Below are 19,321 nucleotides of genomic sequence, written 5' to 3'. Positions count from 1 at the left end.
TGTGGACGGGGGGATGATGGGAAAGTCAGGGGGGTGCATGATTGCTGGGCAGGGTGTGCCTTGGAGGCTAGTGAGGGGCGCTGGTATGATCATAGTAGGCTGATCAGTGGAGGGGTTCAGAGGAGCAGTGGTTTTAGGGTGGTTGGCTCTCCATCGTGCCCCTCTGGCTTGGTGTTTGGAAAGGGGGTGGGATGATTTGGGGAGGAGGGGACGGGCGACAGGGCTGGCAGAGGGGTTGGGGGGGGGGGGGTGTACAGTTTCCAGCAGACCTTGGTGGATTAGGCGCACTCATGGTTAGTAACCGATATAGATGGGTTGGACCATTTCGTTCACACCATCCCACTTTAGCTACAACACCGGATGTTAATTGTTCACTCTATGATTAACAGTACCAGCTATTAGGGACCGTTTCAGATGCAAATTACACTTTATATATTTGGGACTTTATAAATTCTGCTCATCACCCAGGGCTATACCACTGGGTGAGATTATTCATGGTTTCAGGGTTCAACTAAACAGGGTGATTTTATTCACTTATTCTAAGTTTTAATGTACCAATTGCAAACTAGGCTGCAGATATGCCTTTAGGCAGTTTTGAAATGTAGCTAGACTATAGAATGCGCTATTAGGCAGACTATCTAGTTGCAACTACAACCCAGTTACGCTCTTGGGTAGACCATCTTCTAGCAAGCAAGGATACAGGTACGCCATTAGGCGGTGCTTGACGTAACTTTAGGAGGGCTTTCTGAAAGCAGTTCCGACACAGATGCGCTATAGGGTAAACCTTCTAAATGCAGTTATACCACAGATATGCTATAGGGCAGCCTTTCTAGACTTTGGCACAGTGACGTTATTACGGACACGGTCTAGATTCCGCTATGCCAAAGTGATCTTATATACACTTCTAAAGTCAACTTTTGCACAGAGTGGATATTAGGCACACTTCTAAATTCAGCTTTACACAGAGGATATTAGGCACACTTCTAAGCTCAAGCAAGGCACGCTAATAAGAACACTTATAAATTCAGCCAGGGCAGGCTATTAGGCACACTTCTGAATCCAAGCAAGGCATGTTGTTATTAGGCACACTTCTAAATTCAACTTTGCAGAGGATATTAGGCAACCAAATTCAACTTTGCACAGGGATAATATTTAGGCAGACTTTCTAAATGCAAGCTAGACCGCAGATGGAAAAGTTTACAGTTTAGCTTCCGGGGTTGAGTGGTAGGGTATTATGGCGTGAAGTAATTGCTTCAGTCCCCGCCCTGGCCACACTTACTTATTGTTGGCTTCTTGCTTCTCCGGCAGATACCTGCAGATACGACCTGGAGTCATCACTGTAGGAGCTGTCCTTTGCCTCGGGTCCTTAGCTGCAGGGGCTGCACGGGTAGAGGCCTGCCCTGGGGAGGGTCGGTAATGGTCTGGGTAAGACGGTACATGGGACCAATCAGGGCACGGTGGGCGGGTCGGGAGGAAGTTGGACCAGGAAGCGGGTTGGAAAGCAAGGGTTGCCGGAGGGAAAACCAGGGTCCGGGGAGCACAGGCACGGGTCTAGGCACACAAAGTATTCAATGGCCACAATTCAAGGCAACTCACCCTCAGGAACACGCACACCTAAGGGGGTGGCCAAGTCCCTGCTATCCAACAATTTTGAGCTGGCATGTGGATGAGTTATAAGTGGACTAGAAAGAGATTGAGCTGTTTGTGCAACTACATATTGAACGTATTGTGAATACTGCGACTAAACCGCTTAGGTTCCCGTTCTATGTTAAAAAAAGCATGCAATGTACAATGCTATGTTGATCACTACTGTACCGGCTTCTACATTGACACTGCACAATAAAGACATTTTAAAATAAAAATCGAACGTGTCGTAAACGGTAGCTGCATTCTTATGGCACAAGAGTTCTGTGAAGTGTGTTCAAGTGGTGTATGACGGCAGATGTGTGCGGGTTTGCAGACATGGCTTCGGCTTGTTTACCTACGCATGGAATAAGAGGTTAATGCATGATCTACATTCAAAGCAGCGACCCAGGATAGCGGATGGCTAAACACAAAATCAACTAGCTCTAATGAAAGGCTAACATTTGAAATTCTCCTCAGATCAGCGCAAAGGTTGCCATGTGAATTCTGACATGGTAGCCCCAGTCCATTTTGCTGGCTTTTTGGGGGCTTTGGAAGGTTTCCTCACAACTGGGCTGAATCCAAAGCTGGAGAGGGGCTCCGTTTTTGGTGCTCTGCTGATTGGTAAGGTAGATGGTACCATAAAAGATAACCCATATTGTCCAGGAGGGCACTTCCTCGGTTAATGAAATGAATAGGCCAGTGGCATATTTTCTTGTGTACCTCCTTGCCCTACAAACAGCCATTCACAAAATTGCCTACAATAAATGTTTTTCAAACACTTTACAAGTACAATGTCAACGCAGCTCACATCCGCAAAACAAAAACAAAATAAAAACAGAACATGACTTGCCTTCAACCACTTCCTCCTCCTTCTTCTGAACAGACATTTCTAAACTCAGCCGTTCTACCTTTTTCTTCTCTCGCTTCCCCTCAACAATTAAGCTTTTTTCTGGAAGCAGAAAAGAAAAACATTAACACTGCAAGGAAAACCACACAATCCCCTCCCCCCACCATCCATCATACTCAAGAAACAAAGACCATGCAGATTAAGCTATGGACACTTCGCACAAGGATGCCAAGTGATCTCCAAGGCTCGTGGTGTATGGCTCAGGGGGGGCGATGCTTTTACCCGCCACATTAACACAGGCGCAAAACAAACATCTGGAACTGAGGGCAAAGCCTGTTGTAGATAGACATCCTTAATTAACCCCGAAAAAAAAGTTGTGTTTTAGGTTAGCCTTCAAGACGAACCTGGTTCTCTTTGCAGATGTGAAAAGGGCAAGGAACTAAACTGATATTTGTAAAGAGTCCCACAAAACTAATCAAAACCAACCCCTCCTCCCTTAAACAGGGCAAATTAACTTGTGCAAATGAACTGTTTTGCATGTACACTGCAATGTCTTGCTTAGAAAGCAGCAGCCATTTATAAACAAGCAGACATTAAAAAGACATAGTATAAGCATGACATTTTTGGAAGGTTGGAACAACACCAACCAAGCAGCAAACAAGGTCAAAACTATCACTTACCCTTTTCTTCTTCCTCATCATCATAACCCTCTTCATTACTTTCCTCTTCAGGAGAATCAGTTTTCATCTTCTCTTCTTCATCTGAAGAATCAGGTTGTTGCTCATCCACGGGTTCTTCCTCAGGAGCCCCTTTAACATCGGATTCTGCAACATCCTTGAGGACGTCGGTTTCAAGACTTGATGCCATGATTGAACACTAACAAAAACACAAGGCAATCACTTAACCTGTGCAAAAACTAAAACGTAGCTAGCGCACAGCATGGAGAATCATGAAATAAAGATATTGATGACTGGTCGTCGCATTCCCAAGCAACAGATTGAGCCTAGCGACGGCAAGAACTTTGTTCATCCAAGTTGCTAATTTCTAAGCAGAAGCTAAGCCCCTCCCCTTAACCATGATCAATCTATTACAAGTTAAGCCATTAAGACCATTTCAGCACAAGGAGCTCGAGATGTAAATAGAAACGCAAGTTTAATGCATAGCAAAGGTCCAGCGAGTTCTTCTGCTTCAGTTGCATGTTCCCTGCCAAATCAAGAGATCATGTTACTGTATGTGCAACACAAATGTGTAATTTAAACTACAAAACCGTCAGATATTCAAGGATTTCCTGCATGACTAACTAATTACATATATGACCTTTCTTTCAATAAGTCTGGTGCATATTATCTCAACAGTCCCGTTACTGCAATTCATGAACACAATCTTTTAAAAGACTGCATTTACCCTAGTTAAGAGTTGCTTCTTCCTCCGATTTATAAGCAGCCAACAAGGGTCGTTTCTATAGTTCTAAAATGTAAGCTGCTTAGCCACCCAAAAAGGAGGGGAGGGAAGCAAGCCAGCCAGGGAAGAAGGGGGGGGGAAGCAAGCCAGCCAGGGAAGAAGGGGGGGGGAAGCAAGCCAGCCAGGGACGGGGGGGGGGAGGGGAGCAAGCCAGCCAGGGACGAAGGGGAGGGGAGCAAGCCAGCCAGGGACGAAGGGGAGGGGAGCAAGCCAGCCAGGGACGAAGGGGAGGGGAGCAAGCCAGCCAGGGACGAAGGGGAGGGGAGCAAGCCAGCCAGGGACGAAGGGGAGGGGAGCAAGCCAGCCAGGGACGAAGGGGAGGGGAGCAAGCCAGCCAGGGACGAAGGGGAGGGGAGCAAGCCAGCCAGGGACGAAGGGGAGGGGAGCAAGCCAGCCAGGGACAAAGGGGAGGGGAGGGGAGCAAGCCAGCCAGGGACAAAGGGGAGGGGAGGGGAGCAAGCCAGCCAGGGACAAAGGGGAGGGGAGGGGAGCAAGCCAGCCAGGGACAAAGGGGAGGGGAGGGGAGCAAGCCAGCCAGGGACAAAGGGGAGGGGAGGGGAGCAAGCCAGCCAGGGACAAAGGGGAGGGGAGGGGAGCAAGCCAGCCAGGGACAAAGGGGAGGGGAGGGGAGCAAGCCAGCCAGGGACGAAGGGGAGGGGAGGGGAGCAAGCCAGCCAGGGACGAAGGGGAGGGGAGGGGAGCAAGCCAGCCAGGGACGAAGGGGAGGGGAGGGGAGCAAGCCAGCCAGGGACGAAGGGGAGGGGAGGGGAGCAAGCCAGCCAGGGACGAAGGGGAGGGGAGGGGAGCAAGCCAGCCAGGGACGAAGGGGAGGGGAGGGGAGCAAGCCAGCCAGGGACGAAGGGGAGGGGAGGGGAGCAAGCCAGCCAGGGACGAAGGGGAGGGGAGGGGAGCAAGCCAGCCAGGGACGAAGGGGAGGGGAGGGGAGCAAGCCAGCCAGGGACGAAGGGGAGGGGAGGGGAGCAAGCCAGCCAGGGACGAAGGGGAGGGGAGGGGAGCAAGCCAGCCAGGGACGAAGGGGAGGGGAGGGGAGCAAGCCAGCCAGGGACGAAGGGGAGGGGAGGGGAGCAAGCCAGCCAGGGACGAAGGGGAGGGGAGGGGAGCAAGCCAGCCAGGGACGAAGGGGAGGGGAGGGGAGCAAGCCAGCCAGGGACGAAGGGGAGGGGAGGGGAGCAAGCCAGCCAGGGACGAAGGGGAGGGGAGGGGAGCAAGCCAGCCAGGGACGAAGGGGAGGGGAGGGGAGCAAGCCAGCCAGGGACGAAGGGGAGGGGAGGGGAGCAAGCCAGCCAGGGACGAAGGGGAGGGGAGGGGAGCAAGCCAGCCAGGGACGAAGGGGAGGGGAGGGGAGCAAGCCAGCCAGGGACGAAGGGGAGGGGAGGGGAGCAAGCCAGCCAGGGACGAAGGGGAGGGGAGGGGAGCAAGCCAGCCAGGGACGAAGGGGAGGGGAGGGGAGCAAGCCAGCCAGGGACGAAGGGGAGGGGAGGGGAGCAAGCCAGCCAGGGACGAAGGGGAGGGGAGGGGAGCAAGCCAGCCAGGGACGAAGGGGAGGGGAGGGGAGCAAGCCAGCCAGGGACGAAGGGGAGGGGAGGGGAGCAAGCCAGCCAGGGACGAAGGGGAGGGGAGGGGAGCAAGCCAGCCAGGGACGAAGGGGAGGGGAGGGGAGCAAGCCAGCCAGGGACGAAGGGGAGGGGAGGGGAGCAAGCCAGCCAGGGACGAAGGGGAGGGGAGGGGAGCAAGCCAGCCAGGGACGAAGGGGAGGGGAGGGGAGCAAGCCAGCCAGGGACGAAGGGGAGGGGAGGGGAGCAAGCCAGCCAGGGACGAAGGGGAGGGGAGGGGAGCAAGCCAGCCAGGGACGAAGGGGAGGGGAGGGGAGCAAGCCAGCCAGGGACGAAGGGGAGGGGAGGGGAGCAAGCCAGCCAGGGACGAAGGGGAGGGGAGGGGAGCAAGCCAGCCAGGGACGAAGGGGAGGGGAGGGGAGCAAGCCAGCCAGGGACGAAGGGGAGGGGAGGGGAGCAAGCCAGCCAGGGACGAAGGGGAGGGGAGGGGAGCAAGCCAGCCAGGGACGAAGGGGAGGGGAGGGGAGCAAGCCAGCCAGGGACGAAGGGGAGGGGAGGGGAGCAAGCCAGCCAGGGACGAAGGGGAGGGGAGGGGAGCAAGCCAGCCAGGGACGAAGGGGAGGGGAGGGGAGCAAGCCAGCCAGGGACGAAGGGGAGGGGAGGGGAGCAAGCCAGCCAGGGACGAAGGGGAGGGGAGGGGAGCAAGCCAGCCAGGGACGAAGGGGAGGGGAGGGGAGCAAGCCAGCCAGGGACGAAGGGGAGGGGAGGGGAGCAAGCCAGCCAGGGACGAAGGGGAGGGGAGGGGAGCAAGCCAGCCAGGGACGAAGGGGAGGGGAGGGGAGCAAGCCAGCCAGGGACGAAGGGGAGGGGAGGGGAGCAAGCCAGCCAGGGACGAAGGGGAGGGGAGGGGAGCAAGCCAGCCAGGGACGAAGGGGAGGGGAGGGGAGCAAGCCAGCCAGGGACGAAGGGGAGGGGAGGGGAGCAAGCCAGCCAGGGACGAAGGGGAGGGGAGGGGAGCAAGCCAGCCAGGGACGAAGGGGAGGGGAGGGGAGCAAGCCAGCCAGGGACGAAGGGGAGGGGAGGGGAGCAAGCCAGCCAGGGACGAAGGGGAGGGGGGGAGCAAGCCAGCCAGGGACGAAGGGGAGGGGAGCAAGCCAGCCAGGGACGAAGGGGAGGGGAGCAAGCCAGCCAGGGACGAAGGGGAGGGGAGCAAGCCAGCCAGGGACGAAGGGGAGGGGAGCAAGCCAGCCAGGGACGAAGGGGAGGGGAGCAAGCCAGCCAGGGACGAAGGGGAGGGGAGCAAGCCAGCCAGGGACGAAGGGGAGGGGAGCAAGCCAGCCAGGGACGAAGGGGAGGGGAGCAAGCCAGCCAGGGACGAAGGGGAGGGGAGCAAGCCAGCCAGGGACGAAGGGGAGGGGAGCAAGCCAGCCAGGGACGAAGGGGAGGGGAGCAAGCCAGCCAGGGACGAAGGGGAGGGGAGCAAGCCAGCCAGGGACGAAGGGGAGGGGAGCAAGCCAGCCAGGGACGAAGGGGAGGGGAGCAAGCCAGCCAGGGACGAAGGGGAGGGGAGCAAGCCAGCCAGGGACGAAGGGGAGGGGAGCAAGCCAGCCAGGGACGAAGGGGAGGGGAGCAAGCCAGCCAGGGACGAAGGGGAGGGGAGCAAGCCAGCCAGGGACGAAGGGGAGGGGAGCAAGCCAGCCAGGGACGAAGGGGAGGGTGCCAACGCAACGCAGGCATGAGGAAAAATAACCAAATGCGCAAGAGGAGAGTTTTCTGTGGTACTGCACAAGGAGTAGGAAAACGCCACTGAATCTTTGTAGCTGAGATTTACAAACACTACAGCAACTGAACAAAGGCGAAAACAAATCTGTTCTAACGGATTTACCGGATTGTTCATTTTTTTGGGAATTTCCCTTTGTGACTTAAATAGTCATAAGATTTAGAAATAGAATTGCACACCATCTCCTGCAGTAGCAGGTTCCCCCCTAAATTCCGGTGTCCTGTAAATCTTTCCTTTTGAATTTGGTTTTGGTTGCCGGGGAGATTTCCCCTTACCCTACACGTCCAGCTCACCATTTTCTCCTGCTCAACTCTAATGCCCCTCTCGACAATTCTGCTCCTGGCTAGAATGCCCAGCACTGTTCCAACCCCCCGCCCCCACTACTACTACTACTACTACTTGTTCCCAACTGCCCCTTCGTAATGTCGATTAAAGACATTACACCAGAAACTAGGTTAGCAACAAAAGATCCCTCCCCCCCAATCACATCACTTGTTGCATTCTAATCGTTTTTTGAAGTGGCATTTCCAAAAGGGCACATTGACTTGCAGGACAAAGAAAAAAAAAAAAAGATATCCCACTCATTGAAAACACCCCGTGCCAAGAATAAGCAGAACCAGATCGCTATACGAGATAGGCGAGATCCCATAGTTTGATGAGTCAATACCCTCTGCTATGTGATGCCCACAAACTATCCCGTTTGAGCCATACCAGAGAAGGCACCATATCAATGTGTTAAAGGTTAAGTTTCACGCCCCCACTTGAAGAGCAATGTTTTTTTGAAGTGCCACTTAAATCTGCACAAAGGATTTACATAAACATTGACATAAGCAGGGTGTAGGGATGCAAGGATGCCTGCCAATTGTGCGAGGCGCTACCAGCCGGTGACATTGCATTTCTGAAAAAGCCCCTCCTTATGGCCCGGACGCCATGACAACCGAGGCCAAGTTTGCATCGCCTCTTCCAGGGTGCACAATTTGCACCAACCACGAGTGTGCCATTTGACTATTGGCGAGTAAGAAATAGTATACTGGGTGTATGTATAAAATTGAGGTGGACATTTTTGGCTGCCTAGCGGCATGCAACCTGAATTGTTGCCACCTGCCTTTTCCCTCTACTCCCTGTGAAAGGAAGATCAGCGAGGGTCCCACACCAAAACTAGCCATGATTAGCACAGTCTTACAACCACACGATTAGTTAAATTTCAAACACATTAATGCTAACGCCCTGCCCCCAATTGTTGTACTGACTGGGGTTCAGGACGCATGTGGAGCGTAGCCCCACACACATTAACTCAGGACTTACTCCACCCAAACAGAACTTTCTGCCAGCATCTCAAGACAGTCTTGAGCAGGACAACAGCTTTTACCATGGAATGTCCGACACTTCCACGCGACTTCCTATAGGCAGAGGGGTCATGAACATGGCAAGTGACAAAGGCAACCATGGAAGGCAAAGTACCAGAGAAAGCACACGAGATTGGGAGCAGGGACAAATACGAGCCAAGAGGGGAACGAATCAAGAAAAAAAAAAATCCATCAGGAGCATTATGGTAGAATCAAAGTAATCCAAGGAGCTATAAAAGCCAACAGTGAATGAAGCGACAGTTGTGGCCAGAAGAGGCACAGACGTTGCCAAGAGAGACAACGGAAAGTACAGAACTTTAAAATGATGAGAGAATGCCAAAAGGGATTCTCTTAGAGGGATTCATCTTAGAAGAAAAGTTGTGTGCCAAGAGTTGCAACCTGTGGCTGGTTCAGAATCCCTTCCTTACAGCCCCCCTCCCCAACCCCCGGTCAGGTCAACTGAGGAGTAGTACGTACTTGGTAGGAGTGTCAAAGTTGTTAAATGCCTAGGTCGTCTATGGCTCAAGTGGGGGCAGGAGGGGAGAATACTTGCTGATTCGAGTGTGCCAGAAGTAGTTATCACCTGCAACCTAGAAGACAACCCACAACTAGAAAGCAAGGAGAGTGATGCCAACTAGAAAAAAAAAAAAAGGATAGCGATGCCAGGAGTACCCAAAAGGACAGGGGTGTTGGGGAGTAATTGCAGTTTGTCAAAAAATAAATAAATTGAGTTAGGTGCTGTGTCTCAAAGACTGCTCGCCAGAACAATCCAGAGGTGAGTGAATAAGGGCAAACCCATCCCGATATTAAGTTCAGTCAATACATTGAATGAAAACAGACACCTTAGTTTTTGCTTTTGATTTAGTTGTAACATTAGGTCCTTTAATTTTTCAAAACATTCTGCCCGTGATCCGGGTAAGATTTTGAAGGAGTATTTTACTCCTTGTTTTAAAGTTGGAGTAATCGATTTTGTAAGCGAATAAAAAGTCCTTTTCTTAATGGGAGTATTTTTTATTTTAAAGTAAAACATTTAAAACTGAAACACGTAGCAGGAGCGTTGTGTGATTGCAGACTGCAATAACTGCTGAACTGGCTGGGTGAATAGCGCCATGGTGGAATGGCAACACCAAGATTGATTATTGCTTTGGTGTGGAGCTGCTCGACAGCTAGGGCTTGCTGGAGGAAATGCCCATAAATCCTGAGCACATCTCTAGAGTGTTGTGGAGTGTCCTGCGTCATCTAAACCTGCCCTGCAAATTCACTGGGTAATACTCCAGATTTGAAAATGAAACACTGGCCCTCCCATAAATCTACACTAAGCAGTGCCACAGATCGGTGGTCTCGAACAATAAATAAACAAGGCCCAGATTCGATCAGTATGGCCATTACCATTAAGGAAATACCCATGCAATTTAACTCTTCAAACTTACATTACAACCTTTTTTTGATACTAAAAAGGCTCCCATCTACAAGCCACCAGATTTCCATCTCCTCGGCCCAGACATCAGAACAATCACTTCCACATACCATGGACAATAATTCATTGTTAAAAGTGTGTGCTGGCTTACAGCGTGCCTCGCTCAGGGGCGAAAAGGAGCTTCCTTCACAAGACTGTATGGAAACATAATAGACATGGCTATAACTCGCCAGATCTAGCTGCATGGGTGTCTCCTTAGGCCTCTTCAGGCTTGCTTGAAACAAGCAATGAAAGGGAGGCCAAAAAGTGCTCCAATTAAGGAAGCAGAGCCCGTGACTGGCGCCAAATTGACCCATTGCGGTATAAACACAATAATATCCAAAGTGATAGCACCATCAATGTTGATTGCTATGCTAGGGTTGTGATCTACCCGAGCTGGCTGTAACTTGTGTGTGAGCATGGAGTGTTGGGTCTTTTGTAGAATGTTATGATGCAAGGCTCCTGGGGATTCCACGAGTGTTAGTTGGGATCTGAAACTTGAGCACAGGGGGGCCGGTGGATGCTTCTCTTAGTATGAACTTGTCCTAATTGTACTGTACTTACTCCCCAATGTACTTACCCGAGTCAGTGAAACCAAGTAAAGTTGTTCATGTCACTTGATGCTCCAGAGTGATCTGTCCTACCCAAAAGGCCCATCTCAGATAGCCAAGGACCTGCTATAAATTAAAGCAACTCTAGCAATACTTCAAATAAACCAACTCCTGGTGCTATTCCATTTTTAAAAGCCCCAAAAGAATAATTTAACAAAAATGCTGTATTGGTAAGCAACGGACCAATCTTGCCATAGTCCGACCTATGCCCGGTCATCTATTCCCTACAAATTGGCACTCCTAGTGGGCATGGGTTGGCACGCAATCGGGAAAATGTCCTCCAGAGTGCCTCTGGAGGTGTGAGGGCGTAGAAGAAATTAGCCCTTCTTGTCCCTCTTGTTTTCTACATGGAATTTCAGCGCGGGTGTCCGTACTGCGGCCACTGCTTGGGGTGCACTCCAGGTTTGGGGTGCTTCTATCCGGAGTAATAGCCCTGGTTGGTGTGGACAGCATGGCGGAGTGAAAGTGGCAGCCTTGCAACTGCTGGGGTTCCTGAGGAGTGCGAATATGGTGCTGCGACCCCGACTGCTGCTCTGGGTCGGGCCGCTTGTAAGCAGATTGTGGGCCAGTGCGGGCTGCTGGTGTGGCAGGGGACCGCTGAGCGAGGCCCTGCCTCGGGGGACCTGGCCGTGTTGTGGGACCTGGTGCCACAGCCCTGGCTGCCGATCCCGGTCAGGCCGCTTAAGAGGTTGTGGGTCAGCGGAGACTGCCACCGTTGCAAAGGGGACTGCAGGGAATAGCTGTGCTGTGTAAGGGAGGAGGCCCGGTGCCCCGCTGGAGAGGTTGAGGAGGCTGGCGAAGTTGCTGCCCGGATGCTTGGGCGAGCTCCTGGAATCCTGCAGAGGGTCAATTGCGACCGGAGCTGCAGGGGAGGAGCCCTGCATCCCACAGTGACGTGAAGGCGAGCAGGACTGCAGGGGAGGTCCTCCATCCCTGCGGCGAGTACTCCAGGGCGACCCGGAGAGTGGGGGCTTGCCCCCCTCCTTCCCCCCAGGGGCTGGAGATTCAGTGAGAGGATCATGGTGGCCAACCTGTGTGCTGGCTATGGACAGGATGCCGTTGCACATTTAAGTTCAGGAAAACACACGCTGCCTGGTGTGCGCTGCTCAGGTTTGAGTCTGAGGGGCATGGTGTGGAAAGGGGCCTCCCGGGACATTCAACCCTATTGGAACGCTTGTTGCCAATGGATCTCTAATCTACCTGCACCATGGGGTTTGCGGCAGGCTGCTGGGGTTCTCAGTGAGTGGGTTCTTAAACTCACCCCCAAGCTTATGGCATTCATCTGGATGCACCCCTGCGGGTCACGTGGGCTAGGGGGAAGTGGACCAGCTGGGGGAATGCAACCACCATATTAAATCTACCACCTCACCTGATAGGGGCAGGTCTACCTTCCCCCTGCTGCCTGGAGTGCCTCTTGGTGCCTTGCCTGCGGTGGGCTCTGGGGTGGTCTTGTGAAGTCTGGCTGCCTGCTCTGGAGTCCATCTGCACTTTGCCCCCAATTAAGGGGCATCCGCACTACTTGTTCGCTGGCGTGATGGCTACCTGCGTGTCCTTGTGTGGGGTGTTTTGCGCCTAACTGACAATTCTTAACAGCCTGAGGATCAGTGCCCTGCATACACCGCCATGGCCAAGACCCCAAAAAATGACAAGCGGGGGGGGGGCATCTCCACTATGCCTCAGGAGGTAGACCGGAATAAGCGCACAGAATTGGTGACTGCCCAGGTACACAACGCTGACCCTCTCCCGGCCAGGCTTACACAGCTATCCACAAAAGGCTTCCTGCGGGACCTGCTGGCAGAAATCTGCAAGGAGATTCAGAAGGTTACAGAGGAGCTCTCCCAAAAAAAAAAAAAAAAATCCTTGCATTGGATACCAGAGGTGCAGAGGCGCAACACAGGGTGTGGTAGGTGGACACTAAGCAATCCTACGCGGTGGAGGAGTGTTCCAACCGTCTGCATGGCACTGGAGGATAAGCAGGAGGGTGGGGAGCATCGCTCTCTCAGGAACATTCGTATCTGTGGAATCTCAGCTGCAGTGAGAGATCTACCTTCCTTTGTGGGTGACCAGTCGCTCCATCCTTAATCTGCCCGTGGAGCAAAACATTGAGCTTGACAGACCACACTGCACTAGATCTCGCAATGCTTCAAATCAAGATAAACGGGCGGATGTTCTATCCCAGGTTAATTTCTCCAGCTGAAGGATTGCATAATAGGTGCAGATATCATCCCTTTTTGCAATGTCCCTCTTTGTACCAGGACCTGGCAGGAACTCTAATGAAACGAAAAGCGCTGCGCCTACTATCTGAGTGGTTGCGCACAAAGGGTATACCAGATCAGTGGGGCTTTCCCACAGCCCTCCACTTCACCCACCAGGGGAGGCACTGGTTGATGCGCTCCCTTTCAGAAGCTGACGGCCCGTTGAATCCGGAGGGGCCTGGAGGGGAGGAGCCAAAGAGGGGAAGGGGGGACTCTGAGGGCAGCATGGAGGAGGCATCCACGCAAAGACGGCGTAAGGTGGGGAGGGGTGAGGCGTGTGAGGGACTGACTAAGAAAACCTGAAGGTAAAGGTGGGATGGGCGGTGGTTCCTCGAGGGCCAGGGAGGGGGGGGGGTATGAAGCATGCATCTTGCTCTGGAGGGTGTGGTGAGCACCCATCTGAAAGGAGGAAGGTTGGGGGGCTAGGGGATGAACCCCAGGGCAGGGTGGTGTCATTTGACTAACAAGGGTATTTCTCGGACCTCCAAGTCAGGCCTTTGAATTAGGTTCCGAATGTTTGGAAAATGCTCAAGTTTGAGCTTGTTTCGAGGTAAGGGGGCAGAGTATGGGGGTTATGTTTTTATGTTTTGAAATGATTGTGAGTCGGGCTAGTGTAATTAGGTGTCATTGGGAGTACGGTTTACGGCGTGGGATGGTGAGGTGGCAGCCTGTCTGAATTGGGCCATGCTTGGTGATTTAGCACACACTGAAGGGAAGGAAGATGGGCACGTGGAATGTGCAGGGCTGGAACTCCCCAGTGAAAAGGCAGTCAGTTCTGGGTAAACTAAGGGATATGGCCTTCTCCATTGCGTTTCTGCAGGAGAGGCACCTGCTCGCTCAGGATGAAAAGCGGATGAAGTGCAGGGAGTTCCTACACCAGTTCTTCGCCTCAGGGGGTTGGAAGAAACTTGGGGTTGCCATCTTGGTGGGTGGGCAAATTCCGATCAAGAAGGTTTAAGTCCTCTGAGACCCACAGGGAAGACACGCGTGTTAAGGGCTTGCGTGTTACCCTGGTGTCCCTGCAGGCTCCAAATGTCGGTCAGGATAGGTTGTTGGAGGGCTTTCTGGCGAGGTTGCATTCACGGAGGGGCTGATCCTCCTGGGTGGGAATTTTAACTTTGTTCCAATCCCGCATTAGACCAGATTCTCCCACCCACTAGGTTGGACTAAGTATTCCACAGCATTTTACCTCAATTCGGTTCAGTGGATGCATGGAGGCTGGCGCACGGGGAAGGCAGGAATTACTCCTTTTACTTGCACAGTTCCCATACATTCGAGAGGCGGAAATAGGCATATGCTCATTATCTGATCATGCTCTCTGTTAGGCAGAAACCTGTGCAATCGCCCCAGGGTCCGTTAGTCGAGGGGGCACGTCTCTGTCCCCCTTGATTGAGTTTTGGCTGGTGGCAGTGGATACTACTTTTTATATTCAACCGCAAATATTTTCTTATGGATTTCCCATTGTTTTAGGCTACTATCTTTATTTATTTACGGTAGCCTCGAACATACCGCCGGTTTATTTAATTAATATTAATTCTCCGGTTGGTATTTTTTGCCAAAACTTGATTCTAAAATGGCGTTTGTGTTCTCTTCTGACTCCAACCCAAGTCGAGCCCTTTGTTCCACTTTTTGGCGGGCTTCTCCACAGAAGCCCTCCAAAGTGGTGCCACTCTGGGGTACTTGGGAGGGGGTGGAGGGGAATTTAGGCACCCTGGACTGGCAACTCAAGTCACACTCCATTCTGATTGGCCCAAGTGGTGAGCCGGCCGGCTCACCACTTAGCATTGAGTGACAGCTAGGCTGAGTGAATGGGGGTTTGCTGCATAAAAGCAGGGCTTTGGGGACTGGAACTTCAGAAGTCGCCACAGGACCTAAGAATCCAACTAGGGAGAAGCTGAGCTGACCTGCCACGACACCACCACCGGTGGAGCCCTGCTGGACTGCCTCACCACTTTTCCCAACGACAGGAGATCTCCCGCCGGAGAGTCTTCTTCCTTTGACTGGTGGGGATAACCAGTTTCACCGTCTTTTCGCTTTCCCGACGTAACTCGTGGCCGCCTTGCCCGTGCCAAGCACCCCGGCAACCGGGATACCATGTTTTACCACGACCGCAAAACAAAGGTACCACCTTTAACCGGGAAACTCTGCGGTTGGTTTCTGCCCTGGTAGTGCAACGCCCTTCATCTTTCCTCCAAGTCGAGATCTCCTCTTCCCCTGGACGACAACGCAACTTGCACCCACTACCAGGAACTGCCACCGCTGGAGGATCCTTCCCACTTAAGGTACTGTGTCCCGCCTGGCTTCCCTTGCTACCGACTGTACGGGGTAGATTTAGCCCCTGGCTTTCGAACCTGGGTTAGTCTGGGACACCCTGGCTAAACTTTCTTAAAGCCTCTCTAAACTCTTTTTGAACCCTCTGCAAGACTTTAAGCCTAGTGTAACTATGATCTTGGGCGCATTTGTGCTCTGCTCTCTCTAAGCGTGGGCCCAGCCTTTGGACTTTGGCTCACCAGTGACTTTTTGCTCTCTGCCTTGCTAACAGTGTTCCTGAACCTTAGAGTGGTGTACCTTTCCATATTCTGTCTCTTTCCCTCCCTTTCTCACTAACTGATCGGAGTGCAATCTAGTTAAGCGCTCAACTCTGTATGAAGATAAGTGGTGTTTACTGTGACTTATCTGATAAGGAAAAAGGGGTGTATATATTACAACAGTAAATGTGTTTAGAACATTTTACAATAAGAGTGCTGGAGTGTTCAACTGTGTGTTTTTAAATAAAAAATTATATACTTTGATACCCAAGCTCTGGTCAGTGTTTGCTTGTATTATTGTATGTGAGTGCCTATTGTGTATACGTCGCATACTGCCTAACTCTTCTTGAGGGAAGTGACTGCTCAGCCACAGCTGCCAGATAAATCTGGGTGGTACAGACAGCTACCAAGTGGGTTTACTGCCAACACCTGTAGACTTAAATCTTTTGCAGTGGTCCCTAAGGGAACTGCACAGGTTTCTGCCTAACACTGGTGTACAGCGGTGGGATTTGTATCGAGTATACACTAGAGTGCTTTAGGATACCTTTGTGCAACTAACCACAAAGCTTAGCACTGAAAAAGTAATCTTTCTAACATGTCAACTATGGAAACTTATAGTCAAGAGTCCCTGGCTACAAAAACTGCTGATTGTTTAAGAGTATTATCTAAGCATAAGAACCTCCTGACTAAAGGCAAGAAAATGGAATTGATAGAAAGGTTGTTAGCTAACCAAAGTCTGGATGATGGGTCTGAGGAACCTACCATGCCAGAAAATGTAGATAACAGTATAGAAATTGATATGGATCAAAGTATTGATAATCTTGAGGAAGAGACAGAAGAGGAGGGTGAGGCTGCTGTGACTGTCCCCCCCTAGGCCTCTGTATGCTCTACCTGCTGTACCTACTGGGCCTTTGCCAAGTCCCACACTAAGTCCTCAAAATCTCGAATTAGAGAATTTGAAACTTGAACTAGAGTTCAAGAGACTGAATACTCTGGCTGAACAGAGACATCAGGAAATGAATCAAGAACTAAGGCTAAGGGAAATGGAGCTCAAGCATGAGCTAGAAATGAAGAAATTATCTGTCGAAAATGCTTCTCTCTGGCTCCTCCAGAAGTTCCAGTCCTAAAAGACCCCGGATGCCTAAAGAATTGGTTGGTATGTATGAGTCTAAATTGGATGTGTTGGATTGGTTGTCTGTTTGAATATAATCATGGGCTCCAGATCATCACAGGAAACGACTTACTCACCTGGTTGTTCTCTAGGCTTCCGCCTGTTGCAACTGATGTGGTAATGGAGTTGGGGAGGAGGATAGGAAAGAGTACGAGTGTGAGAAACTAGCTCTGATAGCTAGGTTTGGGAAGACCTCTTCCCAGTATCTGAGGTTTAGAACCCTCAAAAAGCATGATGGTACCCCTTGGGCTACCTTGGTGAGTGAAGGGTTGAAAAACTTAGAGGGATGGATTAAGGGTTACAAAGTGAACACTTATGAAGGTATGAAGAATCTTTTTATATTGGAGTCAATTTATGATGTCTGCTCTCCTGAGCTCAGACAGCACTTGGCCGATTCAAAGGAATTAGATTCCCGAAAGCTAGCTAAAGCTGCTGACTTGTGGGTTACCAACAGGGCCACTCACAAGGATTCTGAGGTAACTCAGAAAAAGGATGAGGGGAAACCGCCTAAAAAGGACTCCAAAGAGAATTCTAATACTGCAAATTCCAAAGAGGGCCCCAAACAAAACCAGAAGGGTAAGCCACCAGGGAAACCACAGCAGAATAGTGTCTCCTCTGGTGCCAAACCAGAGGGAGGTCAGAACAAGCCTCCATTCCAGAAGGCATTTGGTAAATGCTTGGTTTGTGGCTCTGACCATGTGAAAGGAGATCCCAGATGCAAGGATAAACCTTCAGGGATCCAACTTGCCTCCTTAGCCTTCGCTCCAGAAGAGGAAGTCCCAATGGCAAGTGGAAACTTTCTACTGCTGGCTGATGAACCCATTGGAGTCTCAGCCAGTGTTTTAGTCTCTCTGGGGTTGCGGGAGCAACAGAATTTAGATGTGTATAATTCTATCCCAGATAATACTAAAGAGTATTATAAAGACAGTGTCCAGGTAAATGGTCAGGAGACTCCTGCCATTAGAGACACTGGGGCCAGCATAACTGTGGTGGATGAATCATTTTTCAAGGCAGAGGATGTTGCTAAGGCACCCCAAATGCCTCACCAAGTTAGCTGGAGGGCCTGTGCAGATGTGTCCCCAGTTACCAGTTCTCATCCAGTGTAATGACATGGCTGTAAAAATACCTGTCAGTGTACAATGTGAAGTGCCAGGTAGGGTTCAGTTGGGTAATGACTTAAAAGCTCTTGGAGTTGTGTCACATACCCCCAGACCACCTAGTAAAAGGTTACAGGAGCTCACAAAACCTGCAAGAGAGAAAACCCTGCCAGGGTTATCTCAGGAGATGACAGATCACTCCTTTACCACTGCAGGAACTACCAGATCAGGATCAAAGGGGCAACCCAAGACTTATAGGAAAAAGTCAGCAGCAAGCACTCCAGTGCTTCCAACAGTTACACCTGTAATTCCACCTCCAGCTGAGGCCGAGAGGGAGGTACAACCCTGTATGGTTGAACTAGACTCTGAAGAAGAGCTAGTGGGAGGCCAAGAACTTATTGGAGATCTAGACCCTGAGGACCATCCTGAGCTGCAGTCTTTACTGGCAGAAGGTGGACCCAGCAGGGCAGCTTTCCGTAAGGGACAAAGAGAATGTCCAACTCTGGAGGGTCTCTGCCAACAGGCAGCTGCTCAGGCTGATGGGCAAGAGCCTGGGAAGTATAGGTTGCACTGGGAAGATGGCCTCTTCTACAGTGAACCAACTGAGTCTGAACCTGGAGACTACAAACGCCTTGTAGTACCTCAAGAAAACAGACAACAGTTCTTGCACTTAGCCCACAAGATTCCTTTGGCTGGTCACTTGAGTTTCAAGAAGACCAAGGAAAGGCTCTCAATATACTTCTATTTGCCAAAAATGGGGGCCGAAGTAGATAAGTTTTGCAAGAGCTGCCACACCTGCCAAACCTCTGGTAAGGTTGGCGCCAAGAATGTGGCACCCTTAGTGCCTCTCCCAGTTGTGGGAGTCCCATTTGAGAGGGTAGGGATTGACATTGTTGGTCCCCTTGATCCCCTTACCTCCTCAGGCAGCAGATTTATCCTTGTTTTAGTAGACCATGCTACTAGATACCCTGAGGCAATACCTATGAGAACTGTTACAGCTCCGGCTGTGGCTAAGGCCCTCCTTGGTATTTTTACCAGGGTTTGTTTCCTAAGGAAGTAATATCCGACAGGGGATCAAACTTTGTCCCACTACATGAAAGCCATGTGGAAAACCTGTGGAGTTACTTACAAGTTCTCAACCGCCTACCACCCCCAAACCAATGGGCTGGTAGAAAGATTTAACAGAACCATGAAGAGCATGATAGGTGCTTTAGAGGAACCTCTGAAAAGAAAGTGGCACCTTCTACTGCCATGCCTTCTCTTTGCTTATACAGAAGTCCCTCAAGAGGGAGTAGGTTATTCTCCCTTTGAACTTCTCTATGGCCATCCGGTCAGAGGTCCATTGGCCCTGATTAAGGAGGGGTTGGAAGGCGCTCCTCCCCTCAAGCCAGTCAGAGTGACTGACTATGTGATAGGTCTCCGAAGGAGAATGTCACATGATGGCAGAAGCTAGTGATAACCTGAAAGCTGGACAAGCTTTGGTCAAGCATTGGCATGATCAAAAGGCTAACATGGTTGAGTTCACTCAAGACCAGCTAGTTCTCGTTATGCTCCCAACAAGGCAGAGGG

At 51.6% G+C, this 19,321-nt stretch overlaps 1 protein-coding gene across 2 annotated transcripts in view; it reads right to left on the bottom strand.

Annotated features, from left to right (window-relative positions):
• Positions 1-19,321, bottom strand: part of DEK (DEK proto-oncogene) — a 557,420-nt gene that overhangs the window by 475,388 nt on the left and 62,711 nt on the right. For both annotated transcript variants that reach the window (XM_069613584.1, XM_069613585.1), the window contains exons 2-3: positions 3,154-3,349; positions 2,477-2,575 (exon numbers count right to left, since the gene is read on the bottom strand). In XM_069613584.1, the coding sequence (XP_069469685.1) occupies positions 2,477-2,575; positions 3,154-3,349 (295 nt within the window). The remainder of the gene's footprint in view (positions 1-2,476; positions 2,576-3,153; positions 3,350-19,321) is intronic.

The sequence above is a fragment of the Ambystoma mexicanum genome, chromosome 5p (assembly GCF_040938575.1).
Source record: "Ambystoma mexicanum isolate Mex_15411 chromosome 5p, UKY_AmexF1_1, whole genome shotgun sequence".
Taxonomy (NCBI): Eukaryota; Metazoa; Chordata; class Amphibia; order Caudata; family Ambystomatidae; genus Ambystoma; species Ambystoma mexicanum.
This window is presented reverse-complemented; position numbering and strand designations above follow the sequence as displayed.